At 40.1% G+C, this 26,473-nt stretch overlaps 1 protein-coding gene across 1 annotated transcript in view; it reads left to right on the top strand.

Moving 5' to 3' along the window:
- The window catches only part of VWA3B (von Willebrand factor A domain containing 3B), a 235,846-nt gene that overhangs the window by 109,809 nt on the left and 99,564 nt on the right, over positions 1-26,473 (top strand). The window contains 2 exon segments of the mRNA XM_047746614.1: positions 18,559-18,657; positions 25,626-25,808. Coding sequence (XP_047602570.1) covers positions 18,559-18,657; positions 25,626-25,808 — 282 coding nt within the window.

Below are 26,473 nucleotides of genomic sequence, written 5' to 3'. Positions count from 1 at the left end.
GGATTACTCAGCCCGTCCCCTGGTAAGGGCGGTGCAACTCCGCCTGGGGCAAAGACACTTAAGAATCCTACAACAGGCCCCTCCCCCAGAAGATCAACAAGAAATCCAGCCAGGACCAAGTTCACCTACCAAGGAGTGCAGTTTCAATACCAAGGAGAGCAGCGGAATTCCAGAGGAGGAGAAAGCAAAGCACGGAACTCATGGCTTTCTCCCCATGATTCCTTAGCCTTGCAGTTAATTTTTTTTTCTCTTTCATTTTTTTTTCTCTTCTGCTAATTTTTTTTTAACTTTTACCCTTTTCTTTTTTAACTTTTTTAACTAGTTTATCTAATATATATATATTTTTTCCTTTTTATATTTTTTCTTTATTCGTTTTCCTTTTTTAATTGTGTCTTTTTTTTTTTTTTCTTTCTGAATCTCTTTTTATCCCCTTTCTCTCCCCCCTCATGATTTGGTATCTCTTCTGATTTGGTTAAAACATATTTTCCTGGGGTTGTTGCCACCCTTTTAGTATTTTACTTTCTCCTTCATATACTCTTATCTGGACAAAATGACAAGGCGGAAAAATTCACCACAAAAAAAAGAACAAGAGGCAGTACCAAAGGCTAGGGACCTAATCAATATAGACATTGGTAATATGTCAGATCTAGAGTTCAGAATGATGATTCTAACGGTTCTAGCTGGGCTCGAGAAAGGCATGGAAGATATTAGAGAAACCCTCTCGGGAGATATAAAAGCCCTTTCTGGAGAAATAAAAGAACTAAAATCTAACCAAGTTGAAATTTAAAAAGCTATTAATGAGGTGCAATCAAAAATGGAGGATCTCACTGCTAGGATAAATGAGGCAGAAGAAAGAATTAGCGATATAGAAGACCAAATGACAGAGAATAAAGAAGCTGAGCAAAAGAGGGACAAACAGCTACTGCACCACGAGGAGAGAATTCGAGAGAGAAGTGACACCATAAGACGAAACAACATTAGAATAATTGGGATTCCAGAAGAAGAAGAAAGAGAGAGGGGAGCAGAAGGTATATTGGAGAGAATTATTGGAGAGAATTTCCCCAATATGGCAAAGGGAACAAGCATCAAAATCCAGGAGGTTCAGAGAACCCCCCTCAAAGTCAATAAGAATAGGTCCACACCCCTAATAGTAAAATTGACAAGTCTTAGTGACAAAGAGAAAATCCTGAAAGCAGCCCAGGAAAAGAAGTCTGTAACATACAATGGTAAAAATATTAGATTGGCAGCGGACTTATCCACAGAGACCTGGCAGGCCAGAAAGAGCTGGCATGATATATTCAGAGCACTAAAGGAGAAAAACATGCAGCCAAGAATACTATATCCAGCTAGGCTATCATTGAAAATAGAAGGAGAGATTAAAAGCTTCCAGGACAAACAAAAACTGAAAGAATTTGCAAACACCAAACCAGCTCTACAGGAAATATTGAAAGGGGTCCTCTAAGCAAAGAGAGACCCTAAAAGTAGTAGATCAGAAAGGAAGAGACAATATACAGTAACAGTCACCTTACAGGCAATACAATGGCACTAAATTCATATCCCTCAATACTTACCCTGAATGTTAATGGGCTAAATGCCCCAATCAAAAGACACAGGGTATCAGAATGGATAAAAAAACAAAACCCATCTATATGTTGCCTACAAGAAACTCATTTTAAACCTGAAGACACCTCCAGATTTAAAGTGAGGGGTTGGAAAAGAATTTACCATGCTAATGGACATCAGAAGAAAGCAGGAGTGGCAATCCTTATATCAGATCAATTAGATTTTAAGCCAAAGACGATAATAAGAGATGAGGAAGGACACTATATCATACTCAAAGGATCTGTCCAACAAGAAGATCTAACAATTTTAAATATCTATGCCCCTAACGTGGGAGCACCCAACTATACTAACCAATTAATAACAAAATCAAAGAAACACATTGACAGTAATGCAATAATAGTAGGGGACTTTAACACTCCCCTCACTGAAATGGACAGATCATCCAAGCAAAAGATCAACAAGGAAATAAAGGCTTTAAGTGACACACTGGACCAGATGGACATCACAGATATATTCAGAACATTTCATCCCAAAGCAACAGAATACACATTCTTCTCTAGTGCACAGGGAACATTCTCCAGAATAGATCACATCCTCGGTCCTAAATCAGGTCTCAACTAGTATCAAAAGACTGGGATCATTCCCTGTATATTTTCAGACCACAATGTTCTGAAGCTAGAACTCAATCACAAGAGGAAATTTGGAAAGAACCCAAATATATGGAGGCTAAACAGCATCCTTCTAAAGAATGAATGGGTCAACCAGGAAATTAAAGAAGAATTGAAAAAATTCATGGAAACAAATGATAATGAAAACACAACGGTTCAAAATCTGTGGGACACACCAAAGGCAGTCCTGAGAGGAAAATATATAGCGGTACAAGCCTTTCTCAAGAAACAAGAAAGGTCTCGGGTACACAACCTAACCCTACACCTAAAGGAACTGGAGAAAGAACAAGAAAGAAACCCTAAACCCAGCAGGAGGAGGGAAATCATAAAGATCAGAGTAGAAATCAATGAAATAGAAACCAAAAAAAAAAAAAAAAAATGATAGAACAAATGAACAAAACTAGGAGCTGGTTCTTTGAAAGAATTAATAAGATTGATAAACCCCTGGCCAGACATATCAAAAAGAAAAGAGAAAGGACCCAAATAAATAAAATCATGAATGAAAGAGGAGAGATCACAACGAACACCAAAGAAATACAGACAATTATAAGAACATACTATGAGCAACTCTACGCCAACAAATTTGACAATTTGGAAGAAATGGATGCATTCCTAGAGACATATAAACTACCACAACTGAACCAGGAAGAAATAGAAAGCCGCAACAGACCCATAAGCTGTAAGGAGATTGAAACAGTCATCAAAAATCTCCAAACAAACAAAAGCCCAGGGCCAGACGGCTTCCCGGGGGAATTCTACCAAACATTTAAAGAAGAACTAATTCCTATTCTCCTGAAACTGTTCCAAAAATTGAAATGGAAGGAAAACTTCCAAACTCATTTTATGAGGCCAGCATCACCTTGATCCCAAAACCAGACAAGGATCCCATCAAAAAAGAGAACTATAGACCAATATCCTTGATGAACACAGATGCAAATATTCTCACCAAACTACTAGCCAATAGGATTCAACAGTACATTAAAAGGATTATTCACCACGACCAAGTGGGATTTATTCCAGGGCTGCAAGGTTGGTTCAACATCCGCGAATCAATCAATGTGATACAACACATTAATAAAAGAAAGAACAAGAACCATATGATACTCTCCATACATGCTGAAAAAGCATTTGACAAAGTACAGCATCCCTTCCTGATCAAAACTCATCAAAGTGTAGGGATAGAGGGCATATACCTCAATATTATCAAAGGCATCTATGAAAAACCCACCGCAAATATCATTCTCAATGGAGAAAAACTGAAAGCTTTTCCGCTAAGGTCAGGAACACAGCAGGGATGTCCGTTATCACCACTGCTATTCAACATACTACTAGAAGTCCTAGCCTCAGCAATCAGACAACAAAAGGAAATTAAATGCATCCAAATCGGCAAAGAAGAAGTCAAACTATCACTCTTTGCAGATGATATGATACTATATGTGGAAAACCCAAAAGACTCCACTCTAAAACTGCTAGAACTTGTACAGGATTTCTGTAAATTGTCAGGATATAAAATCAATGCACAGAAATCAGTTGCATTTCTCTATACCAACAATGAGACAGAAGAAAGAGAAATTAAGGAGTCCATCCCATTTACAATTGCACCCAAAACTATAAGATACCTAGGAATAAACCTAACCAAAGAGACTAAGAATCTATACACAGAAAATTAAAGTACTCCTGAAAGAAATTGAGGAAGACACAAAGAAATGGAAAACTGTTCCATGCTCCTGGATTGGAAGAATAAATATTGTGAAAATGTCTATGCTACCTAAAGCAATCTACACATTTAATGCAATTCCTATCAAAGTACCATCCATTTTTTTCAAAGAAATGGAACAAATAATCCTAAAATTTATATGGAACCAGAAAAGACCTCGAATAGCCAAAGGAATATTGAAAAAGAAAGGCAAAGTTGGTGGCATCACAATTCCGGACTTCAAGCTCTATTACAAAGCTGTCATCATCAAGACAGCATGGTATTGGCACAAAAACAGACACATAGATCAATGGAACAGAATATAGAGTCCAGAAATAGACCCTGAACTCTATGGTCAACTCATCTTCGACAAAGCAGGAAAGAATGTCCAGTGGAAAAAAGACAGCCTCTTCAATAAATGGTGTTGGGGAAATTGGACAGCCACATGCAGAAAAATGAAATTGGATCATTTCCTTACACCACACACGAAAATAGACTCAAAATGGATGAAGGACCTCAATGTGAGATAGGAATCCATCAAAATCCTTGAGGAGAACACAGGCAGCAACCTCTTCGACCTCAGCCGCAGCAACATCTTCCTAGGAACATCGCCAAAGGCAAGGGAAGCAAGGGCAAAAATGAACTATTGGGATTTTATCAAGATCAAAAGCTTTTGCACAGCAAAGGAAACATTTAACAAAACCAAAAGACAACTGACAGAATGGGAGAAGATATTTGCAAATGACATATCAGAAAAAGGGCTAGTGTCCAAAATCTATAAAGAACTTAGCAAACTCAACACCCAAAGAACAAATAATCCAATCAAGAAATGGGCAGAAGACATGAACAGACATTTCTGCAAAGAAGACATCCAGATGGCCAACAGACACATGAAAAAGTGCTCCACATCACTCGGCATCAGGGAAATACAAATCAAAACCACAATGAGATATCACCTCACACCAGTCAGAATGGCTAAAATTAACAAGTCAGGAAATGACAGATGCTGGCGAGGATGCGGAGAAAGGGGAACCCTCCTACACTGTTGGTGGGAATGCAAGCTGGTGCAACCACTCTGGAAAACAGCATGGAGGTTCCTCAAAATGTTGAAAATAGAACTACCCTATGACCCAGCAATTGCACTGCTGGGTATTTACCCTAAAGATACAAACGTAGTGATCCGAAGGGGCACGTGCACCCGAATGTTTATAGCAGCAATGTCCACAATAGCCAAACTATGGAAAGAACCTAGATGTCCATCAACAGACGAATCGATAAAGAAGATGTGGTTTATATACACAATGGAATACTATGCAGCCATCAAAAGAAATGAAATCTTGCCATTTGCGACGACGTGGATGGAACTCGAGGGTATCATGCTTAGCGAAATAAGTCAATCGGAGAAAGACAACTATCATATGATCTCCCTGATATGAGGGAGAGGAGATGCAACATGGGGGGTTAAGGGGGTAGGAGAAGAGTAAATGAAACAAGATGGGATTGGGAGGGAGACATACCATAAGTGACTCTTAATCTCACAAAACAAACTGAGGGTTGATGGGGGGAGGGGGGTTGGGAGAAGGGGGGATGGGGTTATGGACATTGGGGAGGGTATGTGCTATGGTGAGTGTTGTGAAGCATGTAAACTGGGCGATTCACAGACCTGTACCCCTGGGGATAAAAATATATGTTTATAAAAAATAAAATTAAAAAAATAAAAGAATATATGAACTAGAGAATAAAATACTAGAAGGGTGGCAAAGACTCCAGAGAAATGTACACTAATGAAATCAGAAAAGATCCAAAACCGGGGTAGAAGAAAAGGGAAAAAAGAAATAAAAATAAAAAATAATACACACACACACACACACACACACACATATATATATATTAGACTGGTGAATAGAATAGAGCCACCCACTTGATTTTGGGTGTATTTTGGTCTCTTAGAAGAAACTACCTTCCAAAATTTTAAAAGAAAGGAAAACATATATATATATATACACACACACAAACACACACACACACACACACACACATACATACATACATATACATACACACACACACACAAAAGTAAGGGTAAACATGAAGGGATGATATATGATTGTAAAGTGAAAATTTTAATAAAATTCTAAAAAACGAATTGATAAGTTGGTTGGAAAAAGAAAAAAAAAAGGAGGAGGGAATGTGCTATGGCTAGAGAGTAGAACAAAGCCATGTGTTAGATTAGGGTCTATTTTGATCTATTAGGAATGTATCCCAAATTTTTTAGAAAAAAAAAAACCTATATGTATATAAGAAACAAGGTTAAATACAATGAAGGAATAAAATATGACTATAACAATGAAGGTTTTAAAAAAATTTTTATAAAGGTATTGTGAAGATAAACTAGTTCAAAAACGTTAAAAGAGGAAAGAGGAAAAGTTAAAGAAATAGAATAAGAAAAAAATAAAAAAAAATAACTTTGCAAGACTAAAGGATCAAGGGGGAAAAGCCATGAAATCTATGCATTGCTTTCCCCTAGCTCTGGAGTTCCACTGTTCCACTGTTCTCAAAGACCATGATCGGTGAGTTTGGTCTTGGTTGGTTGTTCCTGCTGATCTTCTGCGGGAGGGGCCTGTTGGAGTGATTCTCAAATGCCTGAGGTAGAATTGCACTGCCCTTGCCAGGGACTGGGCTAAGTAATGTGCTCGGGTTCACTCTCAGAGCTTTTGTTCCCTGTTGCTTTCCATACCACTTTGGAGGACGGGAATGAAAATGGCAGCCTTCCAATCTCCGGCCTAGAGGAGCTGAGAACGTGGGGCCCCATTCCTCATTGTGCCCCCAGAGACAAGCAGTCAGTCACTCCTGTCTCCCTGGTCTCTGACTGCACTCTGAGCTCACCTGGCCTGTGACTAAGGGTTTCTGTCTCTGGTGCATGGCCCCGCCTGGAGTCTCCAAACCCAGCAGATTCCTGCCATGCTGCTGCTCCTGGAGCAGGAAGGTGAGACTCCCTGGATCTGCTGCTTGTGGGGTCCCTGCTCAAAGAGCAGTGTCCCCAGTGTGCCTTTGATCACAGTTTAAGGTAACCCCAATCTGAAAGCTCACTCTTTGGCTCTGTCTCTGTAGTTGGCTTCCTTGCTCTAATACTTGGTAGCTCTGCCACACTCAGACACCCCCGATCTTTCTGTGACCCTGCAGGACCTGAGACCACACTGTCCCCAGGAGGGCTCCACCCCTGCTTAGCCCGTGGAGCGATGTCCCTAAGTAGAGCAGACTTCTAAATGTCCTGATTTTGTGCCACACTTTGCCGCCGCTTGCCGGGAGCTGTTCCCTCCCCTCGCAGTCTTATCTTCCCATCTTTTCAGATTCACTTCTCTGCATGTCCTCTCCTTCAGAAAGTGGTAGGTTTTCTTTCCTAGAATTTCTGCTCTTCTTCTCTTCTATCTCCTGTTGAGTTTGTAGGTGTTCGGAATGGTTTTATACCTATCTATCTGAACTCCTGGAACCTGATGTCATTTCAGTTTGCTACTCCTCTGCCATCTTGCCTCTCTCTGAAATTATTTTAGTCTTAACAAAAGAGTGGCAGAGATAGTACATAGGATGGGCCTGTATTGCTCTTCAGCCAGCTTCCCCTAATGTTAACATCTGGCATAACCATAGTTCAGTTGCCAAAGCTAAGAAAATCACAGGGGCACCTGGCTGGCTCAGTCAGTTGAGCATGTGACTCTTGATCATGGGGTCCTGAGTTTGAGCCCCATGTTAGGCTTAGAGCCTACTTTAAAAAAATTAAAATATAAAATTGATTTAAAACAAAACCTAAGAAAATCACATTGCTTCATTCAGACTTCACTCAGAGTTCATTAGACTTTCTACTAATGTTACTGTTCTGTTCCAAGATTCAGTCTAGGGTCCCACATTGGATTTATTTTTTTTTTAAATTTATTATCGAAATATAGTTGACATACAGTTTTATATTAGTTTCAGGTGTACAACATAGTGATTTGACAATTCTATAAATTACTCAGTGCTCCCCATGGTAAGTGTAGTCACCATCTGTCACCACATGATATTATTACAGTATTATTGACTATGTTACCTCTGCTGTACTTTTCATCCCCGTGACTTTTTTTTTTGATAACTGGAAGTTTCTACCTTTTAATTCCCTTCACCTCTTTCCCCCATCCCCCACATTACATTTAGTTCCAGAGTCTCCTCAGTCTCTTCCAGTCTGTAAAGTGTTCTCAATGATTCCTTGTCTTTCCATGACCTTGACGCTTTTGAAAAGTATTGATCAGGTGTTTTGTAGAATGTCCTTCAGTTTGGATATATCTGATGTTTTCTCATAGTTAGATTGGGGTTAGAACACCTGAGAGGTGATACATCCTTCTTAGGGCATCATGCCAAGTGGTTGATATGCCTTAATACTACTCATGTTAACTTTGAGATGTGGGTAAGGTGGCTTCTGTCAGGTTGCTCCCATGTAAAGTTACTGTTTTTGTTTTTATAGATAAAACGTGTTTCGGATGAGATCCTTTGAGACTGCACATATCCTGTGTTTCTTAAATTTTTCCTCATGAAATTTAGCATGCTGTGGTGGATCTTCTCTACAGCAGTTTTCACAGTGCTGTTCTAATGGTGACTTTCTGTTTCCTCCATTCCTTTTACATTTATGCATGTGAACTCTTCTGAAACTTAGAGTTTCCTCTTCCCCCCTTGTATTTATTCATCAATCATATTTATTTCATATTGGACTCCTGAATATTGATTTACTCTTTCAGTAATAGTTGAATGCTATTATTTTGTTGTTACTAAGCTTGTTCCCACTTTGGCCATTGGGAACTCTTTCAGGTTGCCCCCTATATCCTTCATATTTGCATCTAGCTTTTTTTTTTTTTTTTCTTTTTTGAATACTTCCTTTCTTTCTGGTGCTATGAGATGTTTCATGTTCATCTTATATTTTCCCAGCCTCAACCCTGGAGTTTACCACATCTCCAGGGAACCATTGTTTCTTTTATTAGAGAATGGTGTTTATAAACCAAATCTGGGTGTTGGGGTATGCTTATTGCTGCTACTAGACTCACTGCTTCTAGGTCTTCTCAGTAGACAAAGATGGGAAATATATGTATAATAGCCCATCTGTCCATAAACATCTATATTCCTCTATCTATTTATCTGTATTTTCATTAAAAAAATAAAACCATGAGTTCATACTAATACATCTTACAAAAATCCAGAGCCACAGGATTTATTTGTAATCAATGTATTTGTTTATTTGTAACTTCTTTGCCCATGAAAAACCTGGTTATCATTATCTGTAATGTATTTACTTTTTTGTTCAACCCTAGTATACATATAAAGTAGTTTCAGAATTTCTAACCCATACTCTGAGAAACAAATTTATCAGCTAGAGTGTACTGTTTACACATAGTTCTTTCTGTGTTTAGCCTTACAGTATCCAGTCAAAGAGCTGTTTTCTAAAGTTACTAAGTCAGGTACTTTTTTACCCAACTACTTCAGTGTGGTTACATCATTCATCAGTATGCTGGTTCCCCCCATATCCTAGTTGAACTGTATTTTAATTTGTACAGAACACTTTTTTTTGGTGTATAGATCTGTGGGTTTTGACAAGTGCATAGAGTCTGAGTAAAGACATTGGGAAAAGGTAGACCCACCAGAGATCTAGTGAAACTCCCCAAACTGCACTCCAGGACACAGGCTCTGACACATCATTCAGTTCATTGGAAGCAGTGGCGACAGTATAGCTGTGGTGATAATATAGCCATTGCTATCCCAGTCCCTGCTCTTCGACTCAGATCCTGTCAAGTGGTCCAGTCTGCCAGCAATGGCAAAAGCAGCAAAACTCCAGCTGCCCAGTTGTCATTTTACAACCCAAGTGTGGTGGGCATGATCCACTAGAAATAATGGTAGCAGTAAGGTCATTTGGCCGCCATTACCCCATGCCACAGCATTGTATGAGTGGTCTGATCTGTTGGCAGTAGCCACAGTAGCAACATCCCAGGCTGTTTCAGACTGCACTGCATGCCGGGGGTATGGTTGGTGGTCCCATGCAACTGCAGCAGTGGCAGCAGCAAAGCCTGGGCATTTATAAAACCAGGTCACCTGTAGGTGGCAGAACCTGCTGGCAACAGCAAAGTCCCTGAGTGTCCCAGCTTCACAACTGGGGCATCAATGGGAAGTCCAGTCCTGCAACAATGACAAAGGCAAAGCTTTGTATCTTCCTGCTCTCAACTCAGCAGTATAAATAGACTCAGGCTCAGCAGCTTCTGCTCGTACACCCCAGCAGGTCATCTAGCACCATTAAGCAGCTGAGAGACGTGCCTTTCCTAGGCTTTCTACAGGTAGCACCAAATAGGAACTGAATGGGAGCCCCAGCAGCACAAGTAGAACAAAGCAGACCAGAATAGGACTGCATGGGGTAAAAAATTAAATCGTTATTGGAACTAAAGCCCACAAACATAGGCTAAAATAAACATGCTAAACCTGAACAGGGTGACTGCCTGCTAAATGACATTTAAATGGGAATAATCTCCTAACATAGTAACCAGATTGTCCAGGACATAAAAATCACTCATCATACCACGATCCAAGAAATCCACATTTGAATAAGAAGAGCAATCAACTGATGCTACTACCAACAGAGCCTCAGAGATCTCTGGTACAGTAAGAAAGAGGTAACAGTCATACCATTGGAATTCTAGAAAAGAGTGTGGGACTAAAAATGTATTCAAAGAAGTAATGGCTAAAAGCTCTCTAAATTTGGATGAAAACATAAAAACTATAATTCAAGAACCTAAGTAAACCCCAAACAGGGTAAAACCAAAGAAATCCATACCATAACATATATATTTCATCTTCTGAAAACTAAAGATGAAGAAGAATCCTAAAAATAGCCAAAGAGAGGGGCGCCTGTGTGGCTCAGTGGTTAAAGCCTCTGCCTTCGGCTCAGGTCATGATCTCAGGGTCCTGGGATCGAGTCCCGCATCGGGCTCTCTGCTCAGCAGGGAGCCTACCTCCTCCTCCTGTCTGTCTCTGCCTGCCTCTCTGCCTACTTGTGATCTGTCTGTCAAATACATAAATAAATAAAAAATAGCCAAAGAGAAATAACACGTAAACTATACAGGAACACCAATTCAAATGACAGCAGTTTTTTATCTGAAACCATGAGACCAGAAGGAAATGGCACACACAACATTTTTCAAGTACTGAAAGAAAAGACCTGTAGGCTATGAATCATCTTTCTGGTGATGATATCCTCAGGACGGAAAGAGAAGGGAAACGGAGAGGATATGGTGTGGGGAGACATATCATTAAAAAATGAATGGCTAATGGAGTTCTCCAAATAGGAAGAAAGCTTGGACCTTCTGAAGTAAAGGAAGAACAGTAGAATGGGTACATAGAGAAGTAAACATAGTAGAGAATCTGTAACCTCACCAGTTGCTTTAATCATGTTTTATGGTTCAAGCAAAAGTTTAACAACATCTAATATGGTATATAATTAATATAGGGAAAGTACTTCAGACAAAGGACCTAAATGGAAAGAATAGTTTTTATACTTGAAGTGATAAACTTCAAGTGTATCGGTATCAGGAGGCTGTGATAAGTTACACATAAGCATAAGAAAATACCTAGAGCAACCATGAAGCACACCACATAAGGCAGCACACTCAAAAACATTACAAATAAATCAAAATAGAACACTAAAAAAATGTTCAAGTTATCCATAGGAAGGAAAGGAAAAATAAGGTACATGAGAAACAGAGGAAGTACACAGAAAACAAAAAATGGGAGCTTAATTAAATACCAGTAATTACATGTAAATCATCTAAATATACCAATTACATAACAGAGATTGGAGAGTAGACAAAAACATGATCCAATTCTATGTGATCTATAAGACACTCCCTTCAAAAATAACACAGCTTGAAAGTAACATTAAAAAGATTATCCACCATGACCAGGTGGGATTCATTCCTGGGCTACAAGGATGGTTCAACATTCGCAAATCAATCAATGTGATAGAATAAATTAGTAAGAGAGAAGAACCACATAGTCCTCTCAATTGATGCAGAAAAGGCATTTGACAAAATCCAGCATCCGTTCCTGATTAAAACACTTCAAAGTATAGGGATAGAGGGAACATTCCTGAACTTCATCAAATCTATCTATGAAAAACCCACAGCAAATATCATCCTCAATGAGAAAAAGCTTGCAGCCTTCCCATTGAGATTAGGAACATGACAAGGATGCCCACTCTCACCACTCTTGTTCAACATAGTATTAGAAGTCCTAGCAACAGCAATCAGACAACAAAGAGAAATAAAAGATATCCAAATTGGCAATGAAGAAGTCAAACTCTCTCTTTGCAGATGACATGATTCTTTATATGGAAAATCCAAAGACTCCACCCCCAAACTACTAGAACTCATATAGCAATTCAGTAACGTGGCAGGATACAAAGTCAATGTACAGAAATCAGTGGCTTTCTTATACACTAACAATGAAAATACAGAAAGGGAAATTATAGAATCGATTCCATTTACTATAGCACCAAGAACCATAAGATACCTGGGAATAAACCTAACCAAAGAGGTAAAGGATCTGTACTCGAGGAACTACAGAACACTCATGAAAGAAATTGAAGAAGACACAAAAAGATGGAAGACCATTCCATGCCCTTAGATTGGAAGAATAAACATTGTTAAGATGTCTATACTGCCTAGAGCAATCTATACTTTTAATGCCATTCCAATCAAAATTCCACCGGTATTCCTCAAAGAGCTGGAACAAATAATCCAAAAATTTGTATGGAACCAGAAGAGACCCCGAATCGCTAAGGAAATGTTGAAAACAAAAATAAAATTGGGGGCATCATGTTACCTGATTTCAAGCTTTACTACAAAGCTGTGATCACCAAGACAGCATGGTACTGGCGTAAAAACAGACACATAGACCAGTGGAACAGAGTAGAGAGAGCCCAGATATGGACCCTCAACTCTATGGTCAGTTAATCTTCGACAAAACAGGAAAAAATATACAGTGGAAAAAAGACAGTCTCGGGGCGCCTGGGTGGCTCAGTTGGTTAAGCAACTGCCTTCGGCTCAGGTCATGATCCCGGGGTCCTGCGATCGAGTCCCACATTGGGCTCCCAGCTCCATGGGGAGTCTGCTTCTCCCTCTGACTTCCCCTCTCATGCTCTCTCTCTGTCTCTCAAATAAATAAATTAAAAAAAAAAAAAGACAGTCTCTTCAATAAATGGTGCTGGGAAAACTGGACAGCTATATGTAGAAGAATGAAACTCGACCATTCTCTTACACCGTACACAAAGATAAACTCGAAATGGATAAAAGACCTCAACGTGAGACAGGAATCCATCAGAATCCTAGAGGAGAACATAGGCAGTAATCTCTTCGATAGCAGCCACAGCAACTTCTTTCAAGATATGTCTCCAAAGGCAAAGGAAACAAAAGCCAAAATAAACTTTTGGGACTTCATCAAAATCAAAAGCTTCTGCACAGCAAAGGAAACAGTCAAGAAAACAAAAAGGCAACCCACGGAATGGGAGAAGATATTTGCATATGACAGTACAGACAAAAGATTGATATCCAGGATCTATAAAGAACTCCTCAAACTCAACACACACAAAACAGATAATCATATCAAAAAATGGGCAGAAGATATGAACAGACACTTCTCCAATGAAGACATACAAATGGCTTTCAGACACATGAAACAATGTTCATCATCACTAGCCATCAGGGAGATTCAAATTAAAACCACATTGAGATATCACCTTACACCAGTAAGAATGGCCAAAATTAGCAAGACAGGAAACAACATGTGTTGGAGGGGTTGTGGAGAAAGGGGAACCCTCTTCCACTGTTGGTGGGAATGCAAGTTGGTACAGCCACTTTGGAGAACAGTGTGGAGATTCCTCAAGAAATTAAAAATAGAGCTTCCCTATGACCCTGCAATTGCACTACTGGGTATTTACCCCAAAGTACAGATGTAGTGAAAAGAAGGGCCATCTGTACCCAATGTTTATAGCAGCAATGGCCACGGTCGCCAAACTGTGGAAAGAACCAAGATGCCCTTCAACGGACGAAAGGATAAGGAAGATGTGGTCCATGTACACTATGCAGTATTATGCCTCCATCAGAAAGGATGAATACCCAGCTTTTGTAGCAACATGGATGGGACTGGAAGAGATTATGCTGAGTGAAAGAAGTCAAGCAGAGAGAGTCAATTATCGTATGGTTTCACTTATTTGTGGAGCATAACAAATAGCATGGAGGACATGGGGAATTAGGAGAAGGGAGTTGGGGGAAATTGGAAGGGGGGGTGAACCATGAGAGACTATGGACTCTGAAAAACAATCTGAAGGGTTTGAAGAGGTGGGGGGGTGGGAGGTTGGGAGAACCAGGTGGTGGGTATTAGGGCACGGATTGCATGGAGCACTGGGTGTGGTACAAAAACAATGAATACTCTTATGCTGAAAATAAATTTTAAAAATGATTAAAAAAAATAGATCTCTATAGCCTCTACTGGTATCAAAGGGATAATAAGAAACAATATAAGTAACTCTACACAAATTAATTTGACAACATAAAGGAAATAGACCAATTCTTGAAAGCACAAATTAGTCCTACTCAGCCAACCTGAAATAGATAACGTAAACACCTCCATAACTTTTCAGAAATTAAATTGTTTATTTAATAAAATTATGAAAAAAGAAAAAAAGAAAGTAAAAAGATTGAAAAGATATACAAACACTAATTTTTAAAAATCTGTAGTAAATATGTTAATATTACATAAAGTAGATGTTAAAGGAAAGAGAACTATAAGAGACTTAACATGATAAGAAAAAGATCAGTCCAGCAAGAGGATAACAATCCTAACTACACTCATGGTGAACACAGCACAACACATAAACATGTCCAGTCGTGATGTTATACCCCTGAAACTGATGTAACATTTTGTGTCAGCTATATTTTAATTTAGAAAAAAGAAGCCAGCTATCCTAAATATGTATGCACCAAACCACAAAGCTTCAAAATACATGAAACAAAGCCAGATGGAGTCAAAAGACATGACAGACAAATACAGCAATTCTTCTTGGAGACTTTGGTACCCCAGTCTTAGCAGTTGATAGCACTATTGAACAGTCATCAAAGATTTGGAAGAACTGAACAACACCTTCAGGTAAGCTTATCTAATTAACATTTATAGAATGCTCCACCCACCAAGAGAATAATCTTTTCCAAGAAACATTGATCATTCACATAAATAGATTATATCTTGAATTATAAAACAACCCTTAACAAATTTAAAAGCATTGAAATCTTACAGTTTTGAGTCAGACAGATATCTTCTGACTGTAGTGGAATCAAATTAGAAATCAGTAACAAAGAAACACCATGAAAATCTCAGAACACTTGGAAATTAAAGAACAGGCTTTAAATCACAGAAAGAAAATCACAAAGAAAATTTAAAATTTCATAGAATTAGGGACACCTGAGTGGCTCAGTAGTTTAAGTGTCTGCCTTCGGCTCAGGTCATGATCCCAGGCTCCTGGGATCGAGCCCAGCATCAGGCTCCGTGCTCAGTGGGGAGTCTGCTTCTGCCTCTGCCCTTCTCCTCCAGTTGTGTTCTCTCTCTCAAATGAATAAATAAAATCTTAAAAAAAATAAAATTTCATAAAATTTAATGAAAATTAAGCACAGCATGAAAATACATGGAATGCCAGCTAATACAGTACTGGAAGGAATTTAATGCACTAAAAGCCTCCATTAAAAAAGAGGAAATGATTTCAAATCCGTAATCTATGTTCTTTTGTCAAGAACCTCTGTTCTGTCTTTTCATGAATGTTTATGTAGCAGACAGCCTTGGGAAGTAGGAAAAGGTGGCCTGCTTATTATACAGTATAAAGGTAATATCTGACTCCAGAGCAAAGAATGAACATGCTTATAGTCCATTATAGGATATTCAGTTTTCCTAGTTCAGGGTCCCTCTCGTTTAACACAACCTACTGTATGTGCAAGTGTCACTTAACCCTCTCGCCATCACCCTGTGGGAATTGGGACCCAGGAAACTGGTGCTGAACCGCCCTCCCCCGCCAACACCGATATTCTGGCTACTGCTGCTGCTGTGAATAGTAAAGTCCTTTGTTGGTGACCCAGGCACCCATGTTAGTTTGCAACTAAGGCAAAATCTCAGGCCCTTCACAGCTTTTGATGTATATTCATCTAGAAACCTGCAAGCAAACATTTGTAACAGCTTTATTTATAAATGCTTGAAGTCGGAAATGACACAGATGTCCTTCAACAGGGAATGGATAAACAATTTTACATCCATTCAGTGAGGGATGCTACTCATCCATAAAAAGGAACAAAGTCTCAATTCATGAAATAGCATGGGTAGATCTTAAATGCATTTTGGTAAGTGAAAGAGGCTCAACCCAAAAGTCTACATACTGTGAGGAAGAGACAGAGGTTGAAGTCCAGCTTCCCCACTTGGACTGTGAGGAGTAGATCACCTTGATACTGCTGGTAGGAGTGGACACAGGCAGGGAGGGCTTGTTACACTTGGTGGGGATGAGAATCTTGGCTCAGCCCTTGGCCTTCACTGCCACCACTCCAGTAGGAGTGTCAGGGTATTTTATTTTATTTATCCTACTTGACCTTCTTGGGTCCATGTGTTTATGTCGGTCATTGTTTTGAGAAAATTCTCAGCCATTCCTTTTTTCAGTTATTTCTACTATCCTGTTTTCTTTGTTGTGTTTCCAGTTATACACATGTCAGACCATTTGATATCATCCCACAGCCTTTGATGCTCATTTCTGTTCTGATTTATTGTATTCATCTGCATTACTGTGGTTTTGATTTTTAGTGTTTTCTTTCAGCTTCAGGTTCCCATCCCTCTACAGAAATTGCCCATCTGGTCTCCAGCATTGTTCACCTTTGCCATTAGAAATGTTAATGTATTAATCACAGTTATTTTAAATTTTCTTTCACATAGTTTCAGCATTGGTGTCACCTGAATTTGTTTCTGATGACTACTTGTATCTTGGTAGTATGTTGTTTCTTTCTGCTTAGGGTGTTCATTTTTTGTTGTTCTTAAAAGCTAGACATCATGGGTAGTATATAGATACTGAGATAAATGTTATTCACGTCTGGAAATGAGCATACATTTCTTTTTGTGGGGAGAGGCATAAACTTAATCTGATCCAGAGCTGGGCTGGGTTTGCGGTCTGTTTGTTCCTGTTACCTTCAGTGCACCTGCCCTCACATTCTTGTGGTGGTACTCAGGCTTTGGGTGGGGGATGACGTGTTAGAGGCTTGTCCTTTAGTGTCTGATCTACCCTCAGATTTTTAATTTTCCCTTCACACTGGGCCTCAGACAGAGTCTGTCTCTTTATATGTTCCTTGCTGGTCAGTGTTCGTAGGGGAAGGGTGGGGTGTGTGTTCTCTGAGCCTTCATTTTAGGGGGACTGCAGTCTCAGAGGCTCAGGGGTCTGTCCCACTTAGTTCTGAGCCCAGCATCTAGCCCTGCTCCTTTTCCAGGTGTGGAGGATTTGGTTTTTCCCCCTTTCCTTCCCTCCGCTGCCCTGGATTTTCGCCAGTGCCCTAAGGGTGACTGTGTTTGTTGCCTCCCTCCCCCCTACCTCCCTCATCCCACACATTCACTCATTAGAGCTTTTATTCTGAAGGTGAAATGGAGCATAAGGGTTCCTGTGTCACTCTTCTTCCCCAGTTCTGCTCCATGAAGGAGACTTTCTTGGGCCAGTCTTTTCTGTGAGTACCTGTGGGCTTTGTGGTGAAAATGCCTTCAAGAGAATGCAGATTTCCCCTCTACTTGTGGCCTGCAGACCTTTACCTTCTCAGCAGTATATAGCCAGCTACCCTCCACCAGTTCACCAATCACCCCAGGCAAGCTCTTCTGACCTAATGTCCCCTGCATCTCGTCCCAGGAGCCTGTGCTTACATCTCACTGGTCCCTGCACGCGCCTGTCTCTCCTCACACTTGGGGCCAGCTGGTTGTCCTCTGATCTGACACTCTGAGTAGTGTAACAAAAGGCAGTGATGTGTTGTTGTTCGTCTGGCTTCTTTTTGTTACAAGTTTGGCAGTGACACTCTGGCCAGCACTCTGTATCCCTGGGCAGAAACTGCAGGAGTTTTAAAAACTTAAACAGTTTCTTTGCTGTACCCCAGATGGCTGATGTTACCATGCTCATGTTTTAATAAATCCTGTTCTGTCCTGCCAGGCTTGTATTCAAACTGTATGTTTAAACTGTGTTGACAGCCGCATGAACAGTAACTGACTCAGTGCCTTACAAAGATAGTTACATTAAGAACTATGTCATCAGGACAGGAAGTCCATAGTCCTGGCTTCTAGTAGCCCTGGAATTGCCTGGATAGAGGCTTTTATGGCACGCCCAAGGATTTGGCTCCTTGGAATTACTGGGTTTAAATTATTACTTCAATATAATTTTATCTTTTATTTCACAGGCATTTTTCTTTCTTTTTTATTTTATTTTATTTTATTTTATTTTTTGAAGCAGAAAATAAATAACCGTTGTTTGTGAGAGTTTTCTGGAGATTTAAGTACCTCTCTCTGTCTCCTTTGTAGATTGGAAGTTCCACAAACACCCTGCATGCCTTGCAAATTGCTTTTGCTGATGAAGAAACACAAGTAATCTACCTTTTGACAGATGGGAGACCTGATCAGGTACTTACCAAGGTTGGGAACAAAAAGGGATTCACCAGTGCCCTGAAAGTAAATGCCGAGAATGGGTTTGAGGGACATTTTCAACTGCTTGAAACAGCTTGAAAAACTGTTGAAAGATGTTTCCTTGGCCTCGGGACCCAGAACCAAGGTGAAAAAATACACTGAGGAATGCCTTTGTCTGCTGAAATGCAGAGGGGAATTTATGTGACATCAAGTGTTGTCTTGAGGCGCCACACACCCACAGGCCTGGAGACCAACCCCATGAAAGGAGATCTCCACCTTTCCATTGAGGACTGGTGTATATTTAGTATAAACTAAGAGTAAGGAGATTCTTTTTGATTTTTTTTTTTCCTTTGGGGATCCAAATCTAAACATGTCACTGCACAATGTCCTTGGTTTTACCCCTAATTTTAACTTCGTAATCATTCAAACAAAAGCATGCCTTTCTAGTGAAATGTTCTTTGTTTTGCTTAGCCTGACTGGAAAATATTTGAAAAGTTTTAGTGGAGTCTGTTCATCTTCTTTTGAGCTTTGTGAATGGAAGACTAATACTGTGGGCATTAAATAAACATAGGGATTTGCAGGCCAGTACAATGTAAATTAACTGCTAACGTGAATTAGTATCAACTTGCATCCTTCGTTGTGAGATGTTTGCATGTGCAGAGTGCTAGGCAAGTATTGTAAAATATCCTGTGTCACATGGTCCAAGGCTTAAATAGTAAAGCAACTGGATTTTATTACATCATGAGATTTATGGCAGAGAAGTTATATGTAAAGTGAAGTTGTTTTTTTGTTTGTTTGATTTTTTTTTGTAAAGTGAAGTTTTATTTTGAATGATTTCCTATCAACTTCACTGTGCTTTCTGTTCAAAAGCAATTTATTGTGCCTTGCTTATGTTCCTTGTGTGGTACCAAGGTTTGAGGCTACAAACATGAATGGTATTTTACCCCTGCCTTAAGGGCATTTACACTTCAGAGGATATGCTAGACATGTGTGGTTAACTCTGATCTGACACAGGGTGTGGGGCTGTCTGTGCTGTGAGATGTCTGAGAGCAGAGTGATGAGTACTGCTGTACAAGATGGGGAGAAGGCTGGGGAAGGTTCCACTGAGGAGGGGACGTTTGAGCTGTGTCTAGAAAGAGGAGAAGGGATTTTCTAAACAGAGGAGATGACTAGTATCCTGGGCAGAAGAATCAGAGGTGTGGAAATATGTGGACTGCCCAGAGAAGCAATATGAGAGCAAGGGCAATGACAGAAGAGTGTTGGGGTTGAGGCTGGAAGGTTCGGTTGGGGGAAATAATCCTTGATGGCCACCTGGAATGAGTGGGTGGGCTTTACCACAGTGGGGGCGGGGGGGGTAGCGCTCAGTAGGGCAGGTGGTCCCATTCACCTGTACTTCAGAAATGTGCCTCAGGAGTGCAAGGGAAAGACTAAATCTTGATGGGAGTTGGTGAGGGCCCACATCAGGTAGGAAACAGAAATGTGGAAGAGAGGACTCTCCTCAGAAATGAGATAATAGAGTAACATCAAAGGACTTGGTGACCAATTTGGGAACAGAGGAGGACAGAGAGAGGAGAAGATGGGAGAAAGAGAAAAAGGAATCACAATGTGACTGATTTGTAGTTTATGACAATATGTTAGTAACTGATTTAAATTTAAACTTAAAGAAGGAACAGTGTTTGGGAGTTCCGGGTGAACGAAGTCAAGTTTGAGCACCTGTAGTTCAAGGATGTCCAGAGACCTCTTGAAATATGGGGCTGGTGTTTTGGGAAGGATGGGGGTAGGGATTCTGATTTGAAAGTCATTTGTACAAGCGGTCTTTACTTTTTTAATAAACTCTTACTGATTTTACTGTTTGCACCATAGGTCAGTTACAAAATATAGATAAGCATATGAGTATAAAAAGGAAGAAAGTTTAACTCAGTCATAATTCAGTTTTGTGTTCTCCCTTGTTTCATCTAATATATGCATTTTTTTGCAAGTCATGAGAAATTCTTCCAAAACATCATTCTCAATGACTGTATCATGTTCCATTATATAGATTTAATATAACTTCTAACTTGGAAATTAATTTTATTTATTTAATTTTTGAATAGTAATACATTCACATGGTATAAATTACAAAGGTACAAAAGGGTATGCAGAGAAGATTCTCTCTCCAACCTCCTGCTCACTAGCTAAGAGGCAATGTGTGTTACCAGTTTCTTTTTCTTTTTTTTTTTTTTTAAAGATTTTCTTTATTTATTTGACAGTCAGAGATCACAAGTAGGCAGAGAGGCAGGCAGAGAGAGAAGGGGAAGCAGGCTCCTTCCTGAGCAGAGAGCCTGATGCGGGGCTCGATCCCAGGACCCTGGGACCATGACCTGAGCTGAAGGCAGAGGCTTTAGCCCACTGAGCCACCCAGGCGCCCCCCAGTTTCTTAGATTTTCTTTCAGAAACTGTTATGCAAGCAGAAATGTATTTTTATATACTCTCTTTTATAAATATATAAATGATGGTGTATTACACACATGATTTTGCACCTTTATTTATATAACAGTATGACTTGGAAATTGCTTAATATATAAAGAACTTTCTCATTTTTTATAGCTGCCTAGTATTCCTAGAGATGGACACTGAGGTTGTTTTCAGTCTTTCTGTTATACACTATGTCTCAAAAATAACTATGCACATGTGTTTTGCATATGTTTATCTGTAGCATAAATTCTGAGAAGTAGGCTTAGTCCAAAGGTATGCATTTTGAGAGGTACTGCTAAATAGTCCCCCAGAAGGGATGAACCAAGTAATACTCCTGTTACTGTGTATTGGGAAGGATTCTTGATTCCCAGTCCACCATGTATTTCAGAGGGTCTGGAATCTCCTGAGAGTATATACAAAATGTACTTGTACATTTCTCTGGGAGAAGAGCCCTCCCTAGCTTTCACCAGAGGGTCTATAGTCTGCCTAAAGATGAAGAACTATGGAAACAGATGATAATCAGAATCAGAAATATCCAGGCCACCTGAAAAGTAATTTATAAACTCCTAGTTAGGCATTTTGTGTTCATATCTGCCTTTTCTCCCATGCAGTCCATTTTTTCTGCATTGTCCCTCAGATTCTCTCCAAAAAGCAAATGAATATTTGATATTCATGTTCTGTGTAGAGGACATTAACACATATCACTCAATCTCCATTTCTTTTTGAACTTGTCATTGACTTTGTCGGACCTGAATATGTTAAGGCTGGTGCTCTTATTCCCAGTACTCAGCAGAATTTTCTGCTTGAAAGGACACACTGAAATGAGGTTCAGGATTTAATTCCATAGATACCAGCTTACTATTTGTTTAGTAAATGTCCAGGGAAGAATTATATAGCAAGACAAGTCTTAAATTAATCAAGTTAAAAGAATTCTAGTAAGATTAGTTTTCATTAAAATAGAATTGCTATGTGTCCTTTGGTGGGCATCTCTAGGTATGAATGGACACAACCCAGCACAATGCTGCATTATCCTGGCAGGAACTTATCCTGGCAGGACTCAAGACAATGGGAGTGAGGAAGGCTTCTGCGCCGTTCTAAACACAAATGAGTGGGGAAAGCCTAACATGAGCTGTGCGAGGGGTGGGAGCTCAGAGAAGGAACAGGATGAGCCACTGTGCAGACAAACCTCCTTCAGAAGTTAGAGGAGTTAGGGGAACCTATCCTTGCCTCTCTTGCCACCCCAAGTTTGACATTTGTGGTGAAAGGGTCACATTGTTTAGAAAGTGAAAATGCACATTTGTTCAGATTCAGAGAAGAGGGAACTGGGGAGAGTCTCTCAGGCATGCTGCTTGACCTCATTTAGGGATGGAAGGGACTTCTGTGGGGAACATATGAAGGAGTCCTGGGCTGAGAAAGGTTTCCTCAATGTGGTCTAGGAGTTACACAAGGAGAAGGCCCGCTACTTTCTAGTAACAGAGCTCCTAGAGTAAGTGACTAGAGGAATCAGGGTCAGCAAGGGCTGCTGTGGTAACAGGTTTTCTTCCATGTTCTGAGCCTCCTCTTCAGAGCTATGAGGGCATAAACCAGGGAGAGGAATCCATGGGGGCAGGGGGTACAGGCAGGAGGTAAGGAATGGCTCTTTTACCCTGTAGGTATCGAGCCTGTGCAACGCCCCCACCGTCTGCGCAGCTCTCTAACACCACAGGGTATGAGAACATCATGTCAGTTTAGAAAACACTACCTAAGGCTGGATGCATGTGGGAGGCTCACTATGATACACTAACAGCCTTTTCGTGCCTGGGTGCTCTCTAGCTGTATGGAATGGTGGAAATGGTTTTGGAGCTAGAGACCCCTGCTAGAAGTTCACCCCCAGCACGGTCCATCTGAACGACCTCGGGTGAGTTCTCTACTGTGAATCTCCTCATCTGTGGCTCAAAGCCAGTACTCCCTACTCACAAGTTTGCTTGGAGTAAATGAGATGATGTCCCCATGAATGCATTCCACAGGTGTTTATTGAGTACCTTGTATATGCCAGGCACTGCTATCAGTCTGGGATACAGTGGTAAGCAAGATGAACAAGGTGCCTGTCTTCAGAGAAGCTTATGTTTTATAGGGAGATAGGCAATGAACAAATAAATATATGAAGTAATGTGTCAGGTAGCATATGAACAGATGAAAATGCTACCCATGGTACCTGGCACCCACAGTCAATATTAAATCAATGTTAATTTCTTTACCTTTCCAAATATCTCAGCTGTAAGTCAGTATAAGAATAGTTTCTAGCTTAAAGGCTATAAAATTAGCAGAATTTAGAGCTAGTATCTCCAGTCTGGTATCAGGGGCAGTGGCCAGGATTAGCTGGTAAGAAACAAGGGTAATAATAGCACCCACCTCAGAGGGTTGTAGAGAGGATACAGGTGGACAGCATGAACAGAGCTCTTAGTGCTCAATACATAGTAGGTATTCAGAAATAGAAGCTAAACTGAATGAAAAGGAGGCGGCTTGCATTTGACAAGCTGGTTGGGGTCAGCTCATTTAGGTTACTATTTGGTTAGAAGCATGTGTTCTGATGAGCACTGGGTGTTACAGGCAACTAATGAATCACTGAACACTACATCAAAAACTATTGATGTACTATATGCTGGCTAACTGAACATTTAAAAAAATAAGAAAGAAAGAGACCAGCTGATGTCCAGAGGGGAGAGGAGAGAAAAAGGATGAGAGGTGGAGGTGGGCTTATGGGTAGGGCTAGTCTCAATGCTGGAGCCAGACACAGAGACTGAAGCTGTGTGTAAGTGGTGGCTAGAATGAGACCAGAACCTGGGGAACCAGTTAACCAACCACTTCCTGGGCAGTGTGAGCTGCGCAAGGCCAGCCAGTAGTGTGTCTCCCTTTTCACTCTGCCTTTCCAGGACACATAACCCAAATATAGGAAGGGTTAAAGGCCAAATGATAGAAACTATAAGTGGACAATGGAACTGGCTGAAGGAGCCAGCAAGTTGGGTTAATCAAAGAGGGTCTCCTGGCACTGAGAAATGTAGAGGAAATGGGGGCAGGCCAATCAGAGGCAGTTTCTGAAGGTTCTCGGCTTAGAACTCTCCGCTGATGGTGTGATGGAGAGATGGCAGGGGAATTAATCAGTTCTTCTTTCCTGAGGGTTAGGTGATATAAACATTACTGGAGAGTCAGTCCTTACCAAGAGTGTATTTTATTGCAAATGAAGGGAACAAATAGTCTAGCATTGCTTCTGATACTAAAAATTGGCTTTGAATTCCAGGCTTACTGCTTAAGAGCTTGCTGGCCCTGCTGAGTCTCAGTTTCTTCTTCTGTATGTGGGGCCCTTAACTACTAGGCCAAGTAAAGTTGTGTATTACTGGGGATAAAAGCAGAGGAGCAGACAAATGATGGCTGAAACAATGGAGAGATATATAGTCCTATGAATAAGAAGCCCAGCAGTAAGTAGTCTAGGTTCTAGAGCTACTCACAGAGGTCTCCAAGAAAACAACCTTCTTTTTATGTCCATTCTCCACCATCTTTGTTTATAATTTCTGTCCTCCTCGTTGCAAAATGGCTACTCTATCTCTAGGCAGTGTCCATTTTCCAGCAGGATGGTGGATGGGAAGGGAAAGGACATTAGATTTGTTGTTTTCGTTGTTGCTAAATCTTTGCCTTTCTATTAGAGAAAAGTAATATCTTCCCTGGGACTTCTGCCTATATCTCAGTGGACAGAACTGAGTCACATGGCTAATTCTAGATGCAAAAGAGGGTCAGAGGATGAGTTTTTATGTGTGTATTGTTTTTTTTTGTTTTAAACTGGGCACATTGCTGTCATGAAAAGAAAACCAGGGTTCTGATAGTAAAAAAGGATGAGAAGAATTTATATTAGTAATCAACTCTCCATCTTTCTAACTACCTCACAGGATTGTTGTGAGGATTATTAACTGCTATGTAATACTCATAGCAGAGTGCCTCACACATGGAAGGACCCTCAATAACTCTCTCTTCTTTCACTCTGTGGGAGACACATTGACCATCATCTACCTGAAGCTGGAAGATGCTCTTTTCAAGTAGATGCTTCGGAAGCCATATTGAGATCCAGTAGCTTCACTCTGTAGAATCCCAATAGCCAGGTGTTCCACCCTGATACTTTCAGTGCTCTAAAGTATAGCTCAGCACTTTAAAAGCATGAACTCTAGGCTCAGGTGCACTTAAAATTGAGTGATTTGGTTAGTCACATCTTTCTTCAAGAATTGTTTCTATACCAAATTGTGAGCCCGCAGAGGCAAGGGCTGCATCATTGGTCTTCATACTCTCACCATCTGGCAGTGTTTGCTTTGTTTATTTTATCGAATTGACACCTTTCCAAGAAGCCATTCATCACTGTATAAGGAATTACTAGTTGAGAATCTCACAGTCTAGAGCAAATACTAAGGATTTTCACATTTTATTTTTTCTTTCTCTCCCTCTCACTTTCCATCTCCCTGTTTCCCCCTCAAAATGTATCATTTCAGCCACCTGAAATGGTTATAGACCAAGTCAAAGTTTTTCAGAAAATTCCTATTTACACCATCTCCTTCAATTACAATGATGAGATTGCAAATGGATTTTTGAGTGAGCTTGCTTCTTTGACTGGGGGAGAGTTCCATTTTTATAATTTTGGCTGTAAGGATCTGTGTCCTCCAGGGATTGTTCAGGTAAGATCTTAATATAAGAGAGTATTCATTAATTTGGGCATCACAGACTGGAGGCCAATGGACAATAACTTAGTTGAGAAAATTGCTACCATAAAGACAAGTTGAGCAAATGAAATCACCCAAGCGTGTACTACAAAATGTGATCCAAGGACCATATGAACTAACGCATTTATGAAAATGCAGATTCCTGGGTCATACTTCAGAGCTGCTAAATTAGGCTTTATGCATAGAGGCACAGGAATCTTAATTAATATATTTTGTTTTTTTCTAGGTTTTTTTTATTATGGAAAGTTTCAAACATACACAAAAGTAGAAGAGTATGTGGACCTCATCCCATGTACCCATTAGTCAGATTCAATAATTATCAACATTTTGCCAAATTTAGGAATCTGTGTTTTTAACAAGCATACCAGAAGGTCCCTACCTGTAGATTGTTAACCACTGCTGTTTACAGGGATTCGTGGAAACTTAAGAAAAATTCAGATCCTAGGTAGTTGTCTCCTGAGCTCTCAGACTGTATAACCATGGGACCATCTGATAAAGCATTTCATTCCAATAGGCTGATGGGAGAGAGTAAATAAAATTATATTCTCCAGTCCTTTAATCTTGGCCTGAGGAAATACATTTCAAGATTGCCCTTCTAGAGAACGTTTTTTGTCTTATTG

Source organism: Lutra lutra, chromosome 9 (genome assembly GCF_902655055.1).
Source record: "Lutra lutra chromosome 9, mLutLut1.2, whole genome shotgun sequence".
Classification (NCBI taxonomy): domain Eukaryota; kingdom Metazoa; phylum Chordata; class Mammalia; order Carnivora; family Mustelidae; genus Lutra; species Lutra lutra.
Note: the sequence above shows the minus strand (reverse complement) of the source record. Positions and strands in the feature narration are given on the sequence as shown.